At 42.1% G+C, this 26390-nt stretch overlaps 1 protein-coding gene across 5 annotated transcripts in view; it reads right to left on the bottom strand.

Moving 5' to 3' along the window:
• ZNF793 (zinc finger protein 793) overlaps nucleotides 1-25909 on the bottom strand; it is a 51861-nt gene extending 25952 nt beyond the window's left edge. Inside the window, exons 1-6 of one of the 5 annotated variants that reach the window (XM_022586384.3) lie at nucleotides 25720-25909; nucleotides 24315-24456; nucleotides 15294-15415; nucleotides 10582-10627; nucleotides 3819-3945; nucleotides 3203-3298 (exon numbers count right to left, since the gene is read on the bottom strand). In XM_022586384.3, coding sequence (XP_022442092.1) covers nucleotides 3203-3298; nucleotides 3819-3945; nucleotides 10582-10596 — 238 coding nt within the window. In that variant the 5' untranslated portion in view covers nucleotides 10597-10627; nucleotides 15294-15415; nucleotides 24315-24456; nucleotides 25720-25909. Of the gene's footprint in view, nucleotides 1-3202; nucleotides 3299-3818; nucleotides 3949-10581; nucleotides 10628-15293; nucleotides 15416-24314; nucleotides 24457-25682 lie in introns of all 5 variants that reach the window. The other 4 variants (XM_022586379.3, XM_022586380.3, XM_022586378.3 and 1 more) reach the window with 4 other exon arrangements.
• Between the last annotated feature and the right edge of the window lie 481 nt (nucleotides 25910-26390).

Raw genomic sequence — 26390 nt, 5'->3', positions numbered from 1 at the left:
CTGGAGAAGGTACAGCAAACCTTTCCTTATGAATCTGTTATTATGACCTGGAATAAAACTATTTGAGAAATGCCCTAAAAATTTAAAGGGTGCACAGTATATGAATAGAGAGCATGAATCAGAACTAAAGGCACCAATGCAGGGAAAAGTATTATACGAGTATAGAAGATTCAGAAACTGGCACAAATGTAATGAAACATGTCATAGATGATAGAGAGAAATAATTTTGAAGATGAGAAAATATTATAGAGCAGTGGTTGGCAAACATGTTCTTAAAGGACCAGCGACTAGTTTAGGCTTTGTGGGATATATGGTCTCGGTCACAATTACTTAACTCTCCCATTGTATGGTGAGAACACAGCCAGTATGTAAATGTAAGGAGGGTGCAGCTGTGTTCCAATAAAACTTTATGCACAAAATTAGGTGGCTGACCTATAGACCAAAGTTTGCTGATCCCTGTTACAGAGGAAAGGGGTTTAAATGTCATAAAGCACCTTGTTACCCAATGCATGGTTCTCAATGGTCAGCATCAGCCTCATCTGAGAACTGATATGTAGGCAGATATGCAGAATCTTGGGCCCCACCCCCAAACCTACAGAATCAGAATCTGTATTTTAACAAGTTGCCCAGATGCTTCGTTATCATATTAAGAGTTTGACAAGCACTGTTACAGCAGAGAGTTTATGTTGAGCTAGTTAGTAATAATATAAATGGCAAGGGCTCTAAGATGAACTAGATAAAAGAAGGAATCAACGAAGCTAACTAGAATTTAAAGCAGGAACTCTTAACTTGGTATATAGAAATCTGTCCTAACTACAACTGAGCATTTCCTTTGATTATGAATGTGAACAACAAAACACAGTAGTATTAGCTCCTGTAACTGTCCTAGTTTGTGAATAAGGTATTTTCATGTCACACTATAGTTGTCACAGATTTCTCAAAATATGTTTACAATCATCTCTACTTTGAGATCATGACAATTATTTGACCTGATGGGAGATCTCATAATTTAATATATAAATAAGGAAGTATATCTACTATTATCATTAATATCATTAACATCATTAATGTTTTGATATTGCATTTTCTAACTTTATTTTAGTAATTACTGTATTTTAGTAATTTGTATCTCATGTAATCTTATGGGTTTTATTTTTTTTCAATATGTAAAAAAGGGGTCTATTAGGCTTTACCAGAATGGTTAAGAGTTCCATGGCACAAAAATGATTAAGAACCCCTAACTTAAAGACATTCAGGCATGAGGTAATTTGGGTCCAATTTTAGGAGATGTCAGTGGGAAATGAAAAGTAGACAGGAAGATTTAAAGTAATTTCTCAAAGGAAAACCAACAAAACTAGCACATAAGCATAGAACAATTAGGGTGACAGAGACAGAAGCTTCAAAATGAGCTCATGGTAGCAAAACTCTGGAATGAGAAGGTGAGGTATATATATGCATGCACTTGTGTGCATGTGGGGTGGAGGGGAGGTAGCAAGTAAAAAAGAGGATGACTTCAGTTCTTGCTCGACAAAAAACAGGGATAAGTGGACATAACTGTGGAGATGATCCAGACTGGTAAAATGGAGGGTAGGGGAGCCTAGGTGGTACAAGGCGGACAAAAGGTGGCAAAATGTCAAAGAGGCCGGTTGTGAGCAACATATGGTCTCAGAACGGATGACTTCTTTAGGGAGTTACACCATTGAGAAGAGAATCAAGTTTGGAAAACAGAAAATGCAGTAGTCCCTTGGAAGGAAAAGGCTGGGCTGCAGCCAGGGAAATAGAGGATACAGAGAACTTAGAAAGGAGGGCTGACTGGATACTATTTTTTGGCAGTTATTATATAAAATTCTTGAAAGAGGGAAAAGAAAAGCCGTTGATAGCCAGGTTACAATGGTTTCAGGAAGGTTGACGAGCAGTTTCATGAAGCAAAATTCACCTCAGAGGGCACCAGAGTGTGATGGTTAAGAATACTGGTTCTAGGGACTTCCCTGGCAGTCCAGTGTTAAGACTCTGCACTTCCACTGCAGGGGGAGCAGGTTCGATCCCTGGTCGGGGAACTAAGATCCCACATGCTGCGTGGCATGGCCAAAAAATTATAAAAAAAAATACTGGTTCTAGAGCCTGACCACCTGGGTTCAAATCCCCATTTGGTCCCTTACTTTGTTATATGTTCTTAGACAAGTTTCTTAACCTTTCTGTGATTGTTTGCTCATTTGTAAATGGGGGAATAAAGGCTGGTAATAAACACCTCACAGGTATTGTAAGGGTTGAATGAATTGATATATGTAAAGGACTGAGAACAGACCTGGCACAAAATGAGCACACACTGAGTGTTGGCCAGAAATTCTAATGATATTGCTGCTACTACTACAACCAGTGAAAGCTGGATGGTGGTAATCTCAAAGACATTATTTTGGGGAGAAGCATGAAATGACTTGGATGTTTTTGGGGTTTATATAATATTTAATTCAATCATGTGATTATAACACTAAGTACAAATGGCATAAAGAGATCCAGAAACAGATGGCACTGACTCTTCTTGCTAAACTCATGACTCTACTGGAGAAGCAGAAGTCCAGAGGCATTCTAAAGAGTAGGTTACCAACACTCAGGATACCAGAGATTATTGTTGAGATATTTTATACAGCTGATGGGAGAGGGGCAGTTATTCTGAAAATTAAATAGAAGTGGTTAAGACAGTCCAAACTCAGGCGTCTCCTTCACTACCCAACTGTCCCTGTCCACTTCCTGGAATTCACTGCTTCCTCGTCTGTGACTCAGGAAATTAAGCGACTCAGGGATAACTTAAGGGATTAAGGAAAGGATAGGAAGTGAGACTCTGAGTATGGCAGGCAGGTCTGGGGCATTTTACCCAAAAACTGTTAGAATAGAGAATAGGAAGGAATCGGCAAGAACAAGAGAATCACAGAAGCTTATTTGTAAGAATGCCTGAATGTGAAAGAGAAAGTGTACTGATAACCTCAAGAGAGAGGCCAAGGATTCTGGAGAAAAGGAGATGGAGCAAGCACACAGGGAGGTGGGATGCATGGAGGCTGAAGGGTTACCAAGAAGGCTGAAGCTCTCAGAGAAATGTCTCCAGTGGCTTTCAAAGCTCTAAGGCTTTTAAAAGCTGGACCCTGAACAAAATCCCAAAGGTGCCAGCCTCCCTTAGTATGTCTTTTGCTGGATTTATCATACTTACCCCGACAGTGGCAGCCCGAGCATGATGCCTCACAAATCCATGGTGCTTCTTCCTGCTCCAGCCTGAGGATCACATATGGTTTGGTGCCTTCATAACCTGTTCCAGGGAAATGATCCAGGCCTTGGACTGAGCTCCTTGGTCTTCTCAGGCAGCATTAAAGGCTACACAACAGACACTGTACTTGGGAGGAGACTGTACACACACTTTGTCCAGAACTCAAAAGGAAGCAGTAATCCAGGACCACTGAAACTCAAGCCAAGCTCACTGAAGCACACAGTATAAGGGTTAGGAATACACACTGTGCAGCCAGACTGCTGGGGTTCAAATCCCGCTCTGGCTGTGCTATGTACTGCATGGGTGACACTGGGCAAGTTACTTCACCTTCTCTGCCTCAGTTCCCAAATGTGTAAAATAGTGGTACTAACAGTACCTACCATATAAGGCTCTTATGAGGATTACATGAGCTAATATTTTAAAAGTGGCTACAACAGTGTCTGAGACATAGAAAGTATTTGGTACTTCAGAGGTTCTAGGTACTTCAGTTACTTTTAGCAACTGAAAAAGGAAAGGTGGTCATTCAAGCATAATCTAGATTGTGTGGCAGAGCTGTTCTTACCCACTGAGACGAGGTTGCTGTAGGTCTCCAGCATCACATCCCGGTATAGGGCCCTCTGAGCAGGATTCAGCCTATGCCACTCCTCTTGAGTGAAGCCCACGACCACATCCTTGAATGACACAGGTCTCTGCTGAAGATGAAATGACACTGAGTCATGTGGGGAAAGTGTAGGCAGAGGTGGATGGTTCTGACTTTTTATAATGTTCATAGGTCAGAGATTATTATGATCATTTATCTAGGACGCCTTTTATATTCCTGGCTTTGGACTATATATGATGGGATTGGAAGCCACTGTCATTTATATTTGGGTCAACACATATTGACTGAAGACTGTGTCTGACCCAGTCCTGGTTGCTGGGGACACAGTCATGGGTGGCACCTGACCTCAAGGAGCTCACAGCCTGGCAGGGAGAGCAATATGTAAGGCCCTCAGGGTGAAAGGGTAAGAGCTGTGACAGCAGGACATCTGGGCTATGGCATGCAGAGAAGTGAATGGTCCACTAAAATTATCAGGGTCTAGTTAGGCTTCAGAGCTAAGGGATATGTGCAGCTGAATCTTCTCTGCAGAGATGGAAAAACTGCCTTCCTTGCAGAGGGAGCAGCATGAACAAAGGCACGGGGGCCAAACAGTGACTTTAAGGATGGCAAGTCACTCAGTTACAGGAGAGAGTACAGAGGCCTGTGAGTGATGAAATGATGGACTTTAAGACAATGAGAAATCTATCAAGGGAGTGGGGTGTGTAGAAAGCACACTCTAGAAGGCATGTGGTGAGCTTCTTACATTCTGTGTCAAGCTGTACAATGGTAACTCTAAGCAGACTGTGAAAAGTTAAGGAGGGACATTGTTCCCTAGAGTAATCACTAAACTCAGTGCAAAGAGGTGTATTGAAGTAAATAAAATTCTAAAAACTATTCAGTTAATCCGCACAAAAACACACACACAAGAGAAAAGAAACAAAGCAAAAGCAGATGGGACAAATAGAAAACTAAATGCTAAAAAGATATAGAGCCAATCCTACCAATAATTACATTAAACTATATTAAATTATAAGGTTATTTAAGACATGATTAAACACTCCAAAAAGGCAGAGATTGTTAGACTGGATAAAAAAGTAATACTGCCAGGCTTCCCTGGTGGCGCAGTGGTTGAGAGTCCGCCTGCCGGTGCAGGGGACACAGGTTCGTGCCCCAGTCCGGGAAGATCCCACATGCTGCGGAGCGGCTGGGCCCGTGAGCCGTGGCCGCTGAGCCTGCGCGTCCGGAGCCTGTGCTCCGCAACGGGAGAGGCTACGGCAGTGAGAGGCCCGCGTACTGCAAAACAAAAAAAAGTAATACTGCCTACAAGAGATACAGAACTCACAGATAGTTTGAAAGTGAATGGATGGAAAGAGAAATGTGGTGGGTGACCTGGAGCGAGAAGAAAGGAAAGACTCTGTACTAACCTAGGTGGAAGATGATGCTCACAAGTAAGACGGAAACAGTGAGATAGAGAAGGACCAATGTAAAGAAGAGCAGAACCTGTACCTTAACTGGTTGTGGGGTGTGAAGAAGGTGTAAGGGTAAAACCCTTACCTTTGTGGTATCTCAAAGGCAACTGGGTGACACTGGTCACCAATCTCAACTGCAGCTGAGAAAAACTGCAAAAGCAAAGAGGACGTGGTGTGTTGGGGACACAAAGGGGGAGACACTCGGCAGGCAGCAGGATGGACATGAGTCATGTCAGGAACAAGAACAGGAACGGAGCTAAAGCTGTGTGAGCCATCAGCACAGAAGTGGTAGCTAAAGTTGTCACACAGTGTGGTCTCTCTCAGCAAGGAGACAGGATGAGCAGATACCCAGGCCAGAGCCCCAAGGGACACTAAAACACAAGAGGCCAATGGCAGAAGAGTCCAGCTGGAGACCCAGAGGAGGAAGTTTGGAAAGGAGACTCCAAAGCCTGGCAAGCCTCAGATTACACTGTCCGGGCAGTCAGTCCTCTGGTTTAGGGCACAGAGAACAAATTCTCCAAAGAGCCCAGTGCCCCGGAACCAGATAGCTGCTGAAAGACCCACAGGTACTAACCTAAGAAGGCATCTGTGATATTGTGATATATTAATATAGGGCTTCCCTGGTGGCGCAGTAGTTAAGAATCCGCCTGCCAACAATGCAGGGGACACAGGTTTGAGCCCTGGTCCGGGAAGATCCCACATGTCGCAGAGCAACTAAGCCTATGCACCACAACTACTGCGCCTGTGCTCTAGAGCCCATGAGCCACAACTACTGAGCCTACGTGGCGCAACTACTGAAGCCCCCGTGCTCTAGAGCCCGTGCTCTGCAAGAGAAGCCACCACAATGAGAAGCCTGTGCACCGCAACGAAGAGTAGCCCCCGCTGGCCGCAACTAGAGAAAAGCCCGTGTGCAGCAATGAAGACCCAACTCAGCCAAAAATAATAAATAAATAAATAAATAAAGATATATATATATATTTGATCTTCTTGCCTGATTCCTGGTGCAGAGCTTCTTAAACCTTTGTAACTTCCAGAGCGACAGAAGTAATAAAAGGAGTGTCTTTTATTAGTAGTAACAAGCCCGTGTCAATCATCTCAGGGTTTATACTAATGATATAACTCTTTGAGGATGGGGGCTGGTTGCCAGAGGAACCACCCAGGTATTAGATGGTTGGAACGTGTAGCCATACACTGCCCAATCTCTGGGGAGGGGAGAGGGATTTGAGATTGAGCTAATCACCAAAGGCCAATAATTTAATCAATTATGCCTAAATAATGGAATCTCCATTAAAAACCCTGGAGAGCTTCCAGGTTTGTGAACACAGCCAGGAGGGTGTGCACCCCAAACTCCATGGGGACAGAAGCTCCTGTGTTCAGGACCCTTCTGTACCTTACCCTACGTACCTCTTTATCTGGTTGTTCATTTGTATCCTCTATAATATCCTTTATAATAAACCTGTAATAGTAAGTAAAGTGTTTCCATGAGTTCTGTGAGTTATAGCAAATTATCAAAACTGAAGAGGGGGTCATGGGAACCCCCAATTTATAGCTGGCTACTCAGAAGTTCAGGTGACAACCTGGGATATCAAATAGGCATCTGAAGTGGGAGGCAGTCTTGTAAGACTGACCCCCTAACTTGTAGGGTCTGCATAGAATTGGAGAATTGTTTGGTGTGGGGAAAAAACTTCTTCTACTCCTGTGAGTAAACAGTTTTTTCTTTAGTACCTAAGATATTATCTTCAAGTGACTGTATAGTAGAGAATTTAACCTTGCCCAAGGAGAGGTCTGACCTTTGCCCTCAGTTCCTAGAAGTTAATCTCTGAGCCCCTGTAACATCCTCCTAGGTAAGAGTGTCTCTGTTTACCTGGGGGCCTTGGGCCACACCAGATAGTCTAACAACATGATTTTGAGGGGAAGCTTTGGCTCACAGACATCAATCAGCTCAACCTCCAGAGGGGCTGGAAACTGAAGTCAGCAGTCAGTCATGTCTAGTTTACCAACCCCCAAAGAAAACTCTGGACACCAAGGCTTAGGTGAGCTTCCCTGGCTGGCAATACTCTGTATTGTCACACATGGTTGCTGGAGAATTTTGCACTGTCCACACTCACTGGGAGAGGACACATGGAAGTCCTGTGTGTGGAATTCTCCTGGACTCTGCCCCAAGTGTCTCTTTTCTCGGCTGATTCTAATCCATATACGTCTGCTGTAATGAACCCTAACTGTGAATATAATATTCTGTGAGTCTTCCTAGCGAATTATCAAACCCGAGGGTCTTGGGAACCTCTAAACTCACAGTTGCTGTCAGAAGTGAGGGTGGTTTTGTGGACTGCTGTCCACTGCTTTACAGTCACTGACAGACGCAAGAGGCAATGGAGCAGATCAGTTAAAAGTATGAACTTTGGGGCAGGACTGCTCGAGTTCAAATACAGGCTCAGCCACTAAATGAGCGACCCTAGGAAAGCTCTTTAACCTCTCTGTGCCTCAGTTTTCTCATCTGTTAAATGGAGATAATAATAGTGTGTGTCTCTTAGTTATTATATTATGAGGTTTAAATGAGTTAACATGTGTAAAGCCTTTATAAACTGTGCCTGGCATATGACAGCACAATATAAAAGCACCTATTTTAAGTAGAAAAAGATTGTAAATCATTATTTAAAAATCTGTTAAGAATGGGAAAACAATTCTAAAGGACAGAAAAAAAGGTGGGGGGGGCACCCAGGACCTGTGCCTGGGTGTCAGTGGGGTGGAGAGCCCTAGTGCACCACACAGTGCCAGTGGCACTGGCCCACTATCTCTGGGAGTGGCCGGAGGGAAAAAGCACTGATAGGGCCCCACAGAGGTGAAAGGGCTGAGAGCAGCCACTCTCCACTCTCAGGAGGCTGTAGGTTTCCTTGAAGAATGCTGGGTCCTAAGGTGGTGAGACAGGAAGGGGGCAGGGCACAACCTTTAAAAGAATGACAGCCATTGGGGACACGACATAAACTGGTTAGAACCAACTAGGTCCAAGATGGTGGATGACTGACTTCCACTAGACCTTGAGCCTCAGTATACCTCAGTATATGCTTATTGTAATACAACAGCAAGCTAAATGACACACCCATAGGTGCCATTAACAGTTCCAAGGTGGACCATAAAAGGCCAAAAAGTGGGTGGTGGCCCAATTCCTGGTAATCTCTGCCCCTTCCCTAAAATAGTTGGAATAATCCTCCCACTTACTAGCCTATGAGATTACCCACCCCTATAAAAACTGACAGTCCCCGTACATACCCTGGTGCTTCTCGCCTCCTGAGATGGCCCACACTCTGTCTGTGGAGTGTGTATCTCCCTGAATAAACCTCCTTTCACTTTACTGTGGCTTGCTCTTGAATTCTTTCCTGCGCGAAGCCAAGAACCCACACTTGACAGCCGTCCCAGGGACTCACCTGAGACCTGGGATGTGACCACCCTCTCGTACCCCGCTCTTTTTTCCTGCAACAGTAGCACTTGAGTAGTGGCCCAGGCAGATGGATCTGAAGGCAGGGCCAAAACCAGGGTGGAGGCCATGGAAGCTGGCACGTGAGACCCTAAGACCCATGCAAAGGAGGTACCAACTAGACTCCCTCTCTGATGCCAGAACAACGTACTGTGGTAGTGCGTGAGCAGCAGTCAGCCTTCATCACAGAGCACAGGACTTGGCTCGGCAACAGGTTCTGGGCAGTATTTCCCAAAAAGAGCTAACTGGAATGGGATGGGATGGGGTGGAGTGGGATAGGATAGGATGAAACAGAATGGGAGGGAATAGAACAGAGCAAAGCAGAAAAGACGTAATCCTGCACCTAAAAGGCCATGTCTTTTTCACCAAACACAGGGATGAAGAGGAGAGAGATGGAAGAAACACTGAGGCTGTAAAATCAGCAAGACTTGGTGACTGAGTGTGAGAGGTGGAAGGTGGGGAGAAGTCAAGGGAAAATCTCAGGGTCTTGGCTTGCCTGGTGGGATGGTATCATCTCCTGAGATGAGAAACAGGGAAGAGGAGACAGAAATCAAGAGTTCAACTTTGTACACATTAAATCTGAAGTGCTCTGGGGCAGCCAGGTGCAGATGTTGGGCAAAGGGGTCTGAAGCTCTCAGAGGAGGCCTCAGCTTAGGTATAGATGTGGGAGTCACTTGCAGACGCACCAGCATCAACCTAAGAGTGGACGAAACCACCCCCAGAGGCCCCAGAGAAGGTTCAAACCCACAGGAACATCAATGTCTAAGACACTTCTTAAAAAAGAAGTGCCCTGGAAAGCTAGTTTTCTCTTGGAAATAACAATACACTTCTTCCTTATAGCCAATGCAAGTCATGGGCTGTGTTTGCCTTTTTGCTGGGCTACCAGGAAGTCAACAGTTGACTCTCACTGGACTCTCCCCTTGTACATCTGTATTCCAACAAAGAATGTTCCTTGCATCATTGCTTAAAATATCAAATTTGGAAACTACCGAAATGTCCATAATATGGGGGATGGGTTAAGTATTCCATGCATATGATGGAGCATTATGTACATTATTTTTTAAAAAAAGGCATGGTTCTTAGTACTAACATGGTACAATCTCTAGGATATTTTAATTGGGAAAAAAGGGTAGAGTAGTATGTGTAATAAGTATCTGGCCATTGTGTCTATGTGTATAGAGAGGCTGTGGTATTCCACCCAAATCTCCCTGCAGTACTGAGGTTCTTCTCCCAGCTGCTAGGAGATGGCTGGCTGTTGCCGGCGTGAAACCTTTAGAGAATTTCCCTTGGCCAAAGGGAGCGACCCCACCCAAGTTTATGTCCCCTCCCTGGGGCAGCCTACAACCAATGACTGGTTGATTTCAGAATACAAAGGCCTCCTTGCCTCCATTCAGGACAACACTGAGGACCATCCCAGCTCCAGAGCATCTTATAAGATCAGCTGATGTCTCTGTTCAACAACTCCCTCTGCCCACCTTGCTTCCTTCACTGACTTACAGGTGTTCCAAGAGCCTCCCTAGTAAACCTTCTGTGTGCAAATTTCCATCCCCAAGTTTGTTTTCCTGAGAATCCAGCCTATGACAAGGCATATGTGGTTGAAATGCATATATTTTTTTCTAGAACAGTTTCCCCAAGAAGGGAAAGTAGGCTCATTTTTTTGTTTTTTGGCCACACCGTGCGGCATGTGGGATCTTAGTTCCCCGACCAGGGATCGAACCCGCACCCCCTGCATTGGAAGCATGGAGTCTTAACCACTGGACCACCAAGGAAGTCCCGAAAGTTGGCTCGTTAATGTCACACTTACCTGGTACTCGATCATTTTCTGTTGTTCTTGGAAAAAGATCTGCGGCCTGTGAAGACAGAGATGGAGGGTTGGGGAGGAGGATGGAGAAAGAGAACAGAGCTGTGAGGGACCAAGCTTGTTTTAGAACTTGCAAATTCCCTGTAAATCTTGGACAAAAACCCATGCTTTAGATCACTGGGGTAGAAGAAAAAAATGTTGCCATTCAATTCAGAATGTGGATGCACAGAAGAGACTTACCAGGAAACGAAAGTTGCTACCAAGTAAGAACTGAAAGTTATTAAAAAACAAAATCCTTAAAACTTAAATAACTGGCCTCAAGTATATTCTGGAAAAGGGGCTTCTATATCTGTAATGAAAATATTACATAAAAAACTCAAAGCAAAGTAAAATAACTGTGTAACATTAATAAAACTAATAGTTACTTAAAGTATGGTACAAATAATTACTGAAAGGCTAAACCTTGTTATTCACCCAGCAGTTTATTAAGTATTGTCATTAAAAAATATTTTTTTTTTCGGCCGCATTGTGCAGCTTGCCAGACCTTAGTTCTCTGACCAGGGATTGAACCTGGGCCACTGCAGTGAAAGCGCTGAGTCCTAACCACTGGACCCCAGGGAATTCTCTAAAAAATAATTTTTAACAGATGAGAACAAACATCCACCGTATTAGGAAATATGGAACTAAATTTGTACCAAACATTGATTAAGAATGTTCTAAGCTTTTCACTCACAGTAGTGAGAAACCTTATAAATAGGCCTGAATATACTTTGCCAATAATCTACAGCCTGGAATTGAAAATCCACATCCAGAAGCAACAAGAGCTCTCACACATGACTGAGGGGACTGTAATTTGGTTCAACCATTTTGGAAAACCATTTGGCCATATCTACTGAAGCTGAACACAGTTCCATTCCTGGATATATACTAGAGAAATACTAGAGAAATACATGAATATTGTTCAACTAAGACTTGTATTAATGTAAGAATGTTCATAGCAGCTTTGATCATAGTGAGTCAAAACTAGAAACTGCCCAGGAGAACGAGATAAATTGTGATGCATCCATACAATGAAATACTATTCAATAATAAAAAGGAATGAACTGCTGACATCCATGCAACAACATGCATAAATCTCACAGGCATTATGCCAAATGAAAGATGTCAAACACAGGAGGGAATATACTGTATAATTCCATTTCTAGAAAGTTCCAGAATGGGTAAAACGAATAATATGGTGACAGAGTCAGAATGCGGGAAGGGAATGAGTCACTGAGATGGGGCAGAAAGCAGCCTTCTAAGGTAGGTCAGCAAACTTTTCATTTAAAGGACCAGACAGTAAATATTTTAGGTTTTGGGGGTCATATGGAGTTTTCCACAACTACTCAATTCTGCTGTTGTAGCACAAAAGCAGCCGTAGACAATAATATGTAAATGAATGAGTGTGGCTGTATTCCAATAAAACTAATTACAAACACAGATGGCAGGCCATATTTGGCTAGTGGGCTAGAGTTTGCCAACCCCAGCTCTAAGGTGATGGAAATGTTGATCTAAGTGGTGGTTAAATGAGTGTGTATATGTATTTTAAAAATTCATCAAGTTGTATATTTATGATTTGTACATTTTGCTCTATGTATTTTATACCTCAGTAAAAGAGAAAAGGAAAAGAAAGGCAAAAAGCAAAAGGCAAGGCTCAGACGAAATAAGTCTTACATCCACCAGAACTGATTCACGCCTTTGAGGGCAGGAAAACCATCCCACCATTGTGGGGCTACAAGAGTTTGTCTCCTGATTGGCATTCTTGAGTTGTGGCCCTGATGGCTGACAACTCCAACTTTGTCAACCCCACAGCTGATTCCCCCCAGATCCAGGCTTTGCCCACTGAGAAACAGTCTAGGAGGACAACCTTTAAAACAGAGCAACTAGTATCTCTCCTTTGCAAAAAGAAGAGACTAATTTTCCTACAAGACAGAGAAGAGCTTTTCCTGAGTATAGTGACATTCACACCATTTGACTATCCTGATGTTCTCTCCTGTAAAAGCACGTCTAGCAAATTACCGTCCTGAGGTTTCTTTACATAATCATGAATAATCCCTCCGACACTAATCAGTGACTTCCCTATTCTTACAGTTCGTCAATTCTGAGATAAAGAAAATTAACCAGAGGAGACTGAGAAGAACTGGCCACGGCTGGAAGAACAGACTTTACTTAATTTTATACTTTTATGTGTCAAGTAAGCCTGAGAATTTAAAAATGATTTATTCCAAATGTCACATAAGTATAAAAGGACTTCAGTGTCCCTAAATATTAAGTTTGCCCACATGGTGAGCTTAGCACTGAAGGTGAAATTCCTATAATATTATCATCCTCGAACTGAGATAATACTCGTCCTAATTGGACAAGTGGAGGTAAACTTTCTTGGTAAAATAGCCTAGGCATGCCAAATGTTAATAATACAGAGGGTTCATTGGGTCAAACTACCTCAGGATGAAGACTGAGGCCTCAAGGTCACCTAAGGTCCAGACCTACTAAATTATTCAAAAGCTAGGAAGAATTTTATACAATATCTTAATAATGTTGGTAAAAATTGTTGTTTGCATTACTTATATATTCCAATAGTGTTGATGAGGAATTGTTCAAGTTGTTACTAAGAAAAAATAAAGATTCTCTGAGAGGAGGAAATTCTAGAAGCCCTTCTGAACCTCTGAAAGAATGTGAATAAAATTATGAGTTTCTCCTTTCAAGGAAAGTGAACAGCTTCCAATGAGTTTAGTGATTGGCAGGAGACACTAGTTTTAAGGGAAAAAATTGTTTCCAAATGAATACATTTTCCTTGCTTTGTTTTACAGAAGTTCTTTCTCATGAACTACTGACATATCATCTTTTGAAAAAGAGAATAATTCTAAAGTGCAGGAAATATTCTCTATCATGATCTGGGTGGTGGGTACATGAGGGTACATATATGGAAAAATTCCTAACACTACAGTGCTAAGTGAGTTAATGTTTTACTTTTCTCTTAATGGACAATAAATATCCATTAAATGCACTGAAATACTGTACAGGTCATAAAGCATAAGTCATAAAGCATGGTTAGTGTGAAAGTGTCATTTAACTATCGTATCAGCAGTGGAAGAGACTGAGCAATGAGCTTACTGTGTCTTAAAAAATGTTTTTTCTTTACTGAGGTATAATTTACACATAATAAATGAACCCATTCTAACTGTACAGTTCGATAAGTTTTGACAAATTATTCACTCATGTAATCACCACACAATCAGGATATGGAACATTGCCATCACCCAGAAAGCTCCCTTATGTGTCTTTTGTTAAGGAACACCCTGTTCACAAGATACAACAAATTTGTCTCAATGGTATTAAGATGAACTATTTAGATTCCTGTCTCTCCTACAGAAGAAATAAAAAGTGATTTTCTTGAATGTTAAATACAGATACTTCTTTGCTTAAATAATATATTAATCAAGTTATACCTGTAAGTCAAAAAAGCAGTTAAAAAACAAGGTATGATCAACTTGTTTCAATTTCATTTATATGAAGTTCAGAAACAGGCAACCCTGAGCTAAGTGATGGCTTTGGGCAGGCGCTGCTTGGGAGAAGTGGGGAAGCCTTTGAGGAGCTGGAAATATCCTCTATCATGATCTGGGCTGTGAGTACATGAGGGTGCATATATGGAAAAATTCATAAAGCTACACGTTATTCTCTATGTAAGTTACATCTCAAGTTTTAAAAAACAAAAAAACCCCACAATCCCGTTATTTAAGAAATATATATGTAGAAAAACTTTTGGTATGAAATACAATAAAATATTATTAGTGGCTCGATTTGGGTGGCAGATGTTTCTTACTCTAATCTGTAACTGTAACACATATGCATTTCATTGTTTACATATTTCATTCATTTTCCCACTGCCTTTTTTCATTATGAGGGAAGTCACAGGAGGGTTCGAAAAGGGGACGGGGTTCTCTGAGAGAACTGAACTCTCCATTAGGAATTGAGCTGTCAGGAAAGGCTTGGGGCAGTTAATCCAGCTTTGGGCCACTACACTCCCTCCCTCACCTGCCTGGACTTGGCTACTCAGCCTCAGCCTGGTCTCCATGGCTATGCAGCTAAGAGTCCAGACAGGGCCAGAAAAAAATAAGGGAGTGGGCTGGCCACATGCCACACTACAAGATGGCAGAATGCACTGGGCTGGACAAATGTCCCCTTCCCCTGAGAGAACATACCTATCACATGAGAGAACATGGCCTTCCCTGCCTCCCCTTTCACTTCTGCCTGTCTCTCTGAATCTTGGGGCCAACCCTTCTCCCACCATGTAGCCATGGAGGGTCCCTGGAAGGAGAGACAACAGTTTGAGTCTTGCTAAACTTCTGGCTCAGGGATGATGATATTTCCTGTTACGTAGGAATCTTTGCTCTGGCAAGAGGTCTGGATCCTAGGTGACTCCTTCAGAAGGGGATTTTTGTCCCAAATTCCCATCTCCTGGACCAGAGAGTCTTTTACCTGGTCTGCTAGGCTCTCACGGCTCTATTTCTCAACAGTAAACTCATCCTCTGGGACTTCCCTGGGGTTCCAGTGGTTAAGACTCCATACTTCCAACGCAGGGGGCGAGGGTTCAATCCCTGGCCAGGGAACTAAGATCCTGCATGTCTGTGGTGTGGCAAATAATAAATAAACATTTTTAAAACACAGGAACTCACCCTCAGCTGCAGCTGCTGACAGGGCTTCCTGTAGACGTGTCCAAGGTCCTGTGGGCCCCACGGAGAGCCCTGCTGTCCAGCGAGGTGGTGGGACCCAAAGGTGTACAGGGCACTCAGGAAGCCTGAAGATAAGCAGAGCCCATGGTGAGAGTCATCAAACAGACCCTCCCCAAATACTCTCTGAGGCCTAAGAGGAAGAAGCCTGCAGAAGACTGGGCAGTAGACATATCTGAATGATGGCTGTGCTCCGGGTTTGGGGCAGGGGAAACTTTTGGAAAGACCTTGAGCCTGACAGTTACTCAGACAGAAGTCTGAAGCCAGTGATTCCTTTAACTGACTGAAGGGATCTAGTCTAGACAATTCACTTCACTGGGCCTCATTTTCCTCATCTGTGAAAACAGGAATGATAAATGATAATTTTTAAAAGCCCATCCTTAGGGGCTTTCCAAAAGTTACCTCCTTTAACAAAACCCATGGGAGTTCCCTGGTGGCCTAGTGGTTAGGATTCCGGGCTTTCACAGCTGAGGGCCCGGATTCAATCCCCGGTCAGGGAACTGAGAAAAAAAACAAAACCAAACCCAGGAGTTTCTAGATTTTTTGATGATGGCCATTCTGATCAGTGTGAGATGATATCTCATTGTAGTTTTGACTTGCATTTCTCTAATGATTAATGAAGTTGAGCATTCTTTCATGTGTTTGTTGGCAATCTGTATATCTTCTTTGGAGAAATGTCTATTTAGGTCTTCTGCCCATTTTTGGATTGGGTTGTTTGTTTTTTTGTTATTGAGCTGCATGAGCTGCTTGTAAATCTTGGAGATTAATCCTTTGTCAGTTGCTTCATTTGCAAATATTTTCTCCCATTCTGAGGGCTGTCTTTTGGTCTTGTTTATGGTTTCCTTTGCTGTGCAGAAGCTGTTACGTTTCATTAGGTCCCATTTGTTTATTTTTGTTTTAATTTCCATTTCTCTAGGAGGTGGGTCAAAAAGGACCTTGCTGGGCTTCCCTGGTGGCGCAGTGGTTGAGAGTCCGCCTGCCGATGCAGGGGACATGGGTTCGTGCCCCAGTCAGGGAGGATCCCCACATGCCGTGGAGCGGCTGGGCCCGTGAGCCATGGCCGCTGAGCCTGCGCGTCCGGAGCCTGTGTTCCGCAACGGGAGAGGCTGCAACAGTGAGAGGCCCGCGTACCGCAAAAAAAAAAAAAAGGAACTTGCTGTGATTTATGTCATAGAGTGTTCTGCCTATGTTTTCCTCTAAGAGTTTGACAGTGTCTGGCTTAACATTTAGGTCTTTAATCCATTTTGAGTTTATTTTTGTGTATGGTGTTAGGGAATGTTCTAATTTCATACTTTTACATGTACCTGTCCAGTTTTCCCAGCACCACTTATTGAAGAGGCTGTCTTTTCTCCACTGTATATTCTTGCCTCCTTTATAAAAAAATCTAGAAACAATAAATGCTGGAGAGGGTGTGAAGAAAAGGGAACGCTCTTGCGCTGTTGGTGGGAATGTAAATTGATACAGCCACTATGGAGAACAGTATGGAGGTTCCTTAAAAAACTAAAAATAGAACTACCATACGACCCAGCAATCCCACTACTGGGCACATACCCTGAGAAAGCCATAATTCAAAAAGAGTCATGTACCATAATGTTCACTGCAGCTCTATTTACAATAGCCAGGACATGGAAGCAACCTAAGTGTCCATCATCAGATGAATGGATAAAGAAGATGTGGCATATATATACAATGGAATATTACTCAGCCATAAAAAGAAATGAAATTGAGTTATTTGTAGTGAGGTGGATGGACCCAGAGTCTGTCATACAGAGTGAAGTAAGTCAGAAACAGAAAGACAAATACCGTACGCTAACACATATATATGGAATCTAAGAAAAAAAAATGTCATGAAGAACCTGGGGGTAAGACGGGAATAAAGACACAGACCTACTAGAGAATGGACTAGAGGATATGGGGAGGGGGAGGGGCAAGCTGTGACAAAGTGAGAGAGTGGCACGGACATATATACACTACCAAAAGTAAAACAGATAGCTAGCGGGAAGCAGCCGCATAGCACAGGGAGATCAGCTTGGTGCTTTGTGACCACCTAGAGGGATGGGATAGGGAGGGTGGTAGGGAGGGAGATGCAAGAGGGAAGAGATATGGGAACATATGTATAACTGATTCACTTTGTTATAAAGCAGAAATTAACACACCATTGTAAAGCAATTACACTCCAATAAAGATGTTAAAAAAAAAAAGATTTGGTACATGTATACAATGGAATATTACTCAGCCATAAAAAGGAATGAAATTGGGCCATTTGTGGTACATATGTACAGTGGAATATTAGTCAGCCATAAAAAGGAACGAAATTGGGTCATCTGTAGAGACGTGGATGGATCTAGAGACTGTTATACAGAGTGAAGTAAGTCAGAAAGAGAAAAACAAATATCGTATATTAACGCATATATGTGGAGCCTAGAAAAATGGTACAGATGAACTGGTTTTCAGGGCAGAAATAGAGACACAGATATAGAGAACAAATGTATGGACACCAAGGGGGGAAAGTGGTGGGGGTGGGGGCGTGGTGGTGGTGGGATGAATTGGCAGATTGGGATTGACATGTATACACTAATATGTATAAAATAGATAACTAATAAGAACCTGCTGTATAAAAAATAAAATAAAATTTTAAAAAAAACATTGAACTTTCCTTAAATCTTTAGAATGAATTTCCTCTCAGTCAGAATGCATTATCATTTGAATATACTGTTAATTTTTTAAAAAATATTTTGCATATATATTCACAAAGTTGGTCTATAGTATTCTTATGCAATACCACCTCTTCTAGTCTTACAATCAGTGCAATAAAATCCATATTTTCTGTCAAGGAAAAATTCAAACATAAAAATTTTTCTCTGACCTTTGGCTTCATCTCTCTGCTGTTGTGCATTGTGTATCTGCGTTACGCATCAACCAAACCTCCGCCATGGGCAGAAACACCTGCTCAACCATAAAGAGCAACATTCTCCTAGCATCAACCAGACAACTCCTTAAAAGATAACATTCCTTCTTGATCTTGTAAGGGGCCACGATGATGCTTAGATCTAGATTGTGTAAACTGTCAATAATATATCATTTGCTGTACGCCCTCTGTCTCAAAACATTTATATAACTGTGCCTTGACTTCTAACAGGCAGAACAGTTCTCAGAGCTTTCTGAGATGCTCCTCCCAGGTTATAGTCCTCAAATTTGGCTTGAATAAATTTTTCCATTTCTTTCTTAGATCAACTGATTAATTTTTTGTTGACAGCAACAATGATGACTTTATAAAAACATGTGGTAGCATTCTCCTCCTTTATAAATTCCCTTGGAGAATTTAACTATTTGAAGAATTGTAAGTTACTTGGAAGCTACTTCAAATCTCAAACACCAACTGAACTATCTAAGCCTTGTCTTTCTTTCTTGAGAAGAGAAATAGGGAATGGCAGGAGGTGGTGTACAGGTACCTTTCTGAGTATTTCAAATTTGCACAGCTTTTAGTTCTCCTTCTCTTTGTATGGAATTTTCGTATATCCATATATTCCTAGAAAATCATTCTTTGCATGCCAGCCTTGAAAATATATTAATGTAAAGTTTTACAAAAATATTTCTTAATGATATGGTTGTTCTCCTTTTTTGCACTATTTGTATATCTGTTAATTTCCTCTTGACTTGATAAGGTTTGCTAGTGGCTTAATCTATATTTTTGATTTTTAAAAAATCAGATTTATCAGTTTTCCCTTTCTTCTTTTCTAACTCATTAATTTCTCCATTTGTATCTATTGATTCCTTCCACTTTTCATATATATCTTCTCACTTCTTTGATTAAACATTTAATCAAGACAGAAAATAAAACCACAAAAAACTACCCACAGTTTGGTATAACTCAATTGAAGAAACTATCCCACATAATCTCATCTGACCTTTTCCACCATGAGTTTTTAAAAATACAATATGATATACTGTCACAGAATCAACAAAACCATGACTTGGGTTTTACAATATGTATGGATCATTTCATCAGGTTTCGACAGTTCTGCTACATTTCTGACAGTCCCTTTCTTTTCCTTCTCTAGCTCCCAAATCCCTCATTGTGACAGCACTTTAGAAATCTATCTGGCCAGAGTGGAACCCTAAAGGTTTCCTGTCTATGTGGGTTATTTGTCACATGATCTGACAACTCTTTCTCTGTAAACTAGTCAATCTCCCAAGATGCTTTCTTTGAGATTTAGAAGGTTTGAGCTCTGGCTCATGATCTAACTCAACAGTGTAAACAGCTTGTAAGTTTCTAATGTGTAGCTCCTGTTTTATATGTAACTAGGATGCACTATTATATTTATACTGATAAATACATGGGGGATAAGGGAAAGCTCCAACTAATCAATATAAGGGAATGATACAATTAGAAAATCATCGTTTGGCAACCATAACAGTAGTGATTGACTCAGGCAACAATCATTAAAGGATAATATTAACGCTAGTGAATGAAAGTTTGAGGTTATTTACATGGTCTCAAAAAATGCCCCCATAAGATACTTATTAACATAATTTTATGGTAGACAACCCACTATTAAGGTTACAGTGGATAACCTTAACCAAATGATCAGAGTTTTAACATTACCAGCAATATGACAAACCAACATCATGCATCTCCTGATATGGGACATTGAGGACACACCATAACTCCAACTAGCAATCAGAAATGTACATATTTCATAAGGAAAATCAGAAAAACTCGATTGAAGGACATCCTATAAAAATAACTAGCTTGTACTCCTCAAAACATCAAGGTCAAAAGAGGCAAAAAGTGACTGAGAAAATATTCCCAATTAAAGGACTCTAAAGAGACATGACAACTAAATGCAACATGTAATCCTGGATTAGATTCCTGGACCAGAAAAACATAATTGTTATAAAGGACATTATTGGGACAGTTAAAGAAATCTAAATAAGGTCTGTGGATGAGACAGCTGTAAACAAAAAATGTTGCTCACCATTCCAGTTCTACAAGTATCAAGTCATCAGCCACTGTGGGTGCCTACTGACAGTGTGCCCTGAGGGAAATTGAGAATGGAAAAGACAGGAGGCACTCTGTGCTTTGGATAGAAGGGCACCTAGATAGTTAAGATGCATATCTAAGGAAGAATTTCAATGACCCCAAATTCTTCCATACACAGAAAAGCACTAAAATCATTAACTTGAGATGTCTATTCTTTGTGACTAGCAATAATCTTTTTATGCTTGACTACATGTATTTCCCAGTCAAAAAAAATCATATACATACTGGCTTCTCCCCTGCCTCTTCGTAGCAATTCCTCAGAGCTGAGAGGTTGTCTCCTGGGCTATAGTTCTCAGTAAGACACTGAATAAAACTCAACTCACAGCTCTTATGTTGTGTGTTTTGTTTTTGATTTTTCTTCACTTGATGCTACTATGATAACAATAATAATACTGTTTCAAATGGGACCTAATGAAACTTAAAAGCTTTTGCACAGCAAGGGAAACCATAGACAAGAAGAAAAGACAGGGGGCTTCCCTGGTGGCACAGTGGTTGGGAGTCCGCCTGCTGATGCAGGGGACACGGGTTCATGCCCCGGTCCGGGAAGATCCCACATGCCACAGAGCAGCTAGGCCTGTGAGCCATGGCCGCTGAGCCTGCGCATCTGGAGCCTGTGCTCCGCAACGGGAGAGGCTACGGCAGTGAGAGGCCTGCGTACCGCAAAAAAATAAAAAAATTAAAAAAAAAGAAGAAAAGACAACCCTCAGAAAGGGAGAAAATATTTGCAAATGAAGGAGCTGACAAAGGATTAATCTCCAAAATGTACAAGCAGCTCATGCAGCTCAATATCACAAAAACAAACAACCCAATCCAAAAATGGGCAGAAGACCTAAATAGACATTTCTCCAAAGACGACATACAGATGGCCAACAAATGCATGAAAAGATGTTCAATATCACTAATCATTAGAGAAATGCAAATCAAAACCACAACAAGGTATCAGAATGGCCATCAGCAAAAAATCTACAAACGATAAATGCTGGAGAGGGTGTGGAGAAAAGGGGATCCTCCTGTACTGTTGGTGGGAATGTAAACTGGTACAGTCACTATGGAGAACAGCATGGAGGTTCCTTAAAAAACTAAAAACAGAATGACCATATGACCCAGCAATCCCACTACTGGGCATATACCCTGAGAAAACCATAATTCAAAAAGAGACATGTACCACAATGTTCACTGCAGCACTATTTATAATAGCCAGGACATGGAAGCAACCTAAATGTCCGTCAACAGATGACTGGATAAAGACAATGTGGTACATATATACAATGGAATATTACTCAGCCATAAAAAGGAACGAAATCAAGTTATTTGGAGTGAGGTGGATGGACCTAGAATCTGTCCTACAGAGTGAAGTCAGAAACAAATACCGTATGCTAACGCACATATATGGAATTTAAAAAAGCAGGACTGATGAACCTAGTGGCAGAGCAGGAATAAAGACGCAGACGTAGAGAACACACTTGAGGGCACAGAGGGGGAAGGGGAAGTTGGGATGAAGTAAGAGAGTAGCATTGATGTATATACACAATCAAATGTAAAATAGATAGCTAGTGGGAAGCTGCTGCATAGCACAGGGAGATCAGCTGGGTGCTTTGTGACCACCTAGAGGGGTGGGATAGGGAGGGTGGGAGGGAGGCTTGAGAGGGAGGGGATATGGGGATATTTGTATACATATACCTGGTTCACTTTGTTGTACAGCAGAAACTAACACAACATTGTAAAGCATTTATACTCCAATAAAGATGTGAAAAAAATTTTTTTAAATAATAATACTGTTGCAATGTTAACGTCCCTGCTTTTGATAATTATATTGTGGTCACATAAGAAAATGTTCTTGTACTCAGGAAATTCACATTAGGGGTAAAAAGGGCTATCACGTCTACAACTTACTGTCAAATGGAGGCAGGCAACCACATGGAGGCTTTTTTTTTTTTTGGCCATGCCCCGCTGCTTGCAGTATCTTAGTTCCCTGACCAGGGATCAAACCCGGGCCACGGCAGTGAAAGTGCCGAGTCCTGTCCACTGAACCGCCAGGGATTCCCTGCAGGCTCTTTTTCAAGCTGCATTATTCAGTCTCTGCAGCCAACGGTCAGTCTCCAAAGGCTAAGAGATTTTGACCAGGGGGCTCTGAGGTCCCGTTCCAAATTACCTACAAAGAAGAATCAGCCTTAACTTGTTAACTTCATTAACAGGATCCTGACTCCAAATTCACCCCAAACTGCAGGGTTCACTTAAATGTTTATGTTTTTGGATTCCAGAGGGAATAACAGAAAACAGGCAATCTCAAATGGCCAAGCCAGGGCTATAGAACAGAATTTTGTCCTGGTGTGTGTCTGGTTTCAGAATTTCAGACAAAACTTCCACATTGTATGAATGTTTTGGCTTCAGATTATTTCTATGATTCCATTTAAGTCAAGTTCAAAAACAGGCAAAATTAATCCATTGAATTAGACCCAGGGGCAGCAGTGGGTATTGACTGATAAGGAAGGCTTCGGCATGCTAGAAATGATGTATATCGTGATCTACGTTGTGTTTACACAGTTCTCTGCAATGTAAAAATTCACTGAGCTGTAGCCTTAACATAAGAACATTTGACTGTCTGTGTATCTGTGTCCAGACCTGGAAACGATCTGGAAAAATGTTTCTTGCATAAATAAAATGAAACAATCTGTATTCAAACTTAAAAAAATGTTTCACATAGAGTCACATACTGCCACCCCATCAGGTATAGATATTCCATTTAATTAGAGTTCAAGAACAGACAAAATTAATCTGTAATGTTAGAATTAGGAGAATGGTTCCCCGTGGCAGGGTAGTAACTGGGAGGGGGTATCATGAGAATTTCAGGGTGCTAGAACATTGTTTTGTGATCTGAACACCCAGGGGTGTTCTCTTTGTGACAATTCATTGAGCTGTATGTATATTTTTCTATGCATTTTATATCTCAATAAAAGATTTATGTTAAAAACTTAAAAAAGAAAAAGTATTTGCTCCCACACCTGGCATTGAGCACAGTGTAGGTGATGAAGGAAAAGAGCTACAAGAAAAAGAAAATGCCCTAACTCCTTACCCTTGCATATGTGGTCTGTATCTTTGATTCTGTGGAAGGAAAAATCAGAGACTGTCTGCTCTAAAAATGAAAGCTTGACATGTATGGCTTCTGAAAGATGTTACCTGCCTTACTCTCAACTTCCTTTGCTCCTTAAGGTGATATACTCATTGTGTTTTGTCTAAAGACTACATAAGGATTGAATGTAATAGTTATAAAAAACAATTAAAATACTGTTTAAGCATTTCACCCTTTTATTAAGCTAATGGTCAAAATCATATTTGCATTTCATTTGTAATTTTGTCTCAGTCCATCTTAATCACCATTAGTTTGACTTTAATTTCAGTGAAGAACAGTTTCTAAAAGTAGCTTTAACTTTTGTTTTTGCGCTTGTTATTGTGGTTTTACGGTTATTGAATTGTTCTACCAGGATTTTATATGGCACAGATTCACGGAGGTCAAACATACCATGCCTAAAAAACACAGAATGAAGCAAAAAAATTCTTAGAACACAGTAACTTCTAGATCCAGTTTCTTTTCCTTCCATAATTCATCTTTTTTTCCCCAGCCTTATAGAGATATAGTTGACATATAACACTGTGTAAGTTTAAGATGTACAATGCCCTGATATGATACATGTATACATTGCAAAATGATTACCACAACAGGGTTAGTTAACATCTCCATCATCTCACATAATAACTTTTTTTTCTTTATTTGTGTGTGTGTGTGTCTGTGTGTGTGTGTATGTGTGTGTGTGTGTGTGTGGTGGGAACATTATTTTTAAGTTAAGCCTAGATAAAAGTATTTTCCGAATGCTCTCAAGGTTTGCTCCTTCACCAAAATCTTTTACATCAGTTTAGATACTTACTCAGTAAACTCTTTGTTTTCTAACCACAGGCAAAGTTACATCCATCCTAGCTGCCATGGAGTCAGAACAGATTTCCAGAAACCAGGCTGACTCTTGGGATGCTGTCACAGATGGACGTGTCATTACATTTTCCAGAAAGAACCTTAAAGGAAATATTAGGAGAAATATGCATTTTTAACAAGATGTTACTTTAGAGAATTCTAACACTTGATCCTTTCAAAGCACTTTCATTCATGTGGGGAACAGTAAAAAAGGGAGACGAAGGTTTTTTTTTTTTTTTTTGGTTGCTCCCCGTGGCTTGCAGGATCTTAGTTCTCCGACCAGGGATTGAACCTGGGCCCTCAGTAGTGAAAGCACACAGTCCTAACCACTGGACCGCCAGGGAATTCCCAGAGAGGGAGGTTTCAAAAAGAGTTTTGAAGTGGGCTTTCACCCTAACGAACTGAACGGAACTGGTTGCTCATCAGCTGGGGCATGTCACATGGGTGAAGTGTGTTCCCACTGTGCAAGGTTGCAGCCTCAAATCCTTGACTCTCCCATCCCCAACGTCTGCATTTTGCAAGCCTCAACACCAACCCCCATTAAGCCACCTAATCACAGACACACGCGGTGTCTCCAATCTATTAACTCCCAGAGGTCCTTGTAGTCACAGATATCCCGGAATGCCAAACTTGACCATCAAAGGCCACTTAGTCAGTGACTACAAAACTCACTGATCCATTCTGATTGCCGAACAGTGAAACAATGAATTACACAGATCCGTGATGGCGAACCCACAATGATCTCCAATGCTATCCCAAAGACTGGGGATCAATCGCGGACTCCCACTGTCCTACCTCCCCCCACAATTACTAACAGTCCCAGTCACTGACACCTCCCCCCCATTGATCCCTCTATTCCCCATTCCCTGATATACAAAAGTCCAGTCACTGATGCCCTCAGACACCCCCATCGATGATCTAAAGGAAGTCTTCATCACTGATGGCCTAAAGATTTCTCCAAACCCTGATCCTCACTGACCACCCTCAGAACTGAACCTCGAAGTTTCCACAATCACCAGTTCCAGGTACCCAAACAGAACTTAAAACCTCCAATCACTGACTCCTCAGGCTTCTGATCACTGAGCCCTAACGCCGTTCAAATCAGTGTCTTCGAAGAAACCCACTTGGCCTCAGACCCTTGAAGACCACCATAAACTGACCCCCACGCACTCTCTCAATCAAGAACCCTCGTTTATTGACTCCCATATCTCCCATATACTCCCAATCCATCTTCTTCACAGACACTGACACTGACTCACACAAACCCGCCACCACAGACTCCCTCCCCCAAGAGGCTCGGACGCCCAATCACTTAACCCTTCAGTACCCTCAGTCTCTGAGCCTTACGGGTTCCCATGACTGACCCAGTTGGGCCACCGTAGCCGTCTGGTCGCTCTCCTACACAGGTCCTGAATTTGGGCTGTTTCTCACACTGACCTTTCCCATTTTCCCCGCATCCGCGCCCATAACCTGAAACTGCCGCACCACGCCGCCTCTCCGCGGTATGAGCATTTCCCATCCGGAGTGGCCGTGCGCAGACTCAGTCGCAACTTTGAGGCTGTCGGCCGCCACCTGGCAATCTTCCAGAGAACAGGATTCTGGGTTTCTGAATTTTAACGGCAGGTATGATGGCTGCGCCTGCTTGACAACCTCTTTCTGGGGGCGGCCATGTTTGAATCTGTGCCGTACGGCGAATGACTAGGCCATTTGTTAGACGATTAGGCTATTTTAGGGCGGGGAGAAGCAAGTGTTCCGGGGTCCCTAAACATAGACGTCACTGCTGCTTTTAGCGTCTCAGAAGCCCAAACCTCCTGAGACCAATATAGAGGCTCTCTGACCTGGAAATTGAGTTTTCTTTGTCTCCAGCTGCGCAGGCAGTGAGGTAAGATGGCCGCGTCCTTTATACCGCTTTTACGTGCAATGGGTGCGGCCATCTCTCAGGAGGAACGTCTGTAAAGCAAGGTGACACTTTTTCTGGGCCAGCTCTAGGATTTGGAGAACAGCGAAGAAGAGAGGCTCTTCTGTTGGGGAGGCT

Source organism: Delphinapterus leucas, chromosome 20 (genome assembly GCF_059928025.1).
Source record: "Delphinapterus leucas isolate spDelLeu-1000000601 "Yukka" chromosome 20, BTC_Dleu_Yukka2, whole genome shotgun sequence".
Taxonomy (NCBI): domain Eukaryota; kingdom Metazoa; phylum Chordata; class Mammalia; order Artiodactyla; family Monodontidae; genus Delphinapterus; species Delphinapterus leucas.
The sequence above is the reverse complement of the archived record's forward strand: the minus strand, read 5'-3'. Positions and strand labels throughout refer to the sequence as shown.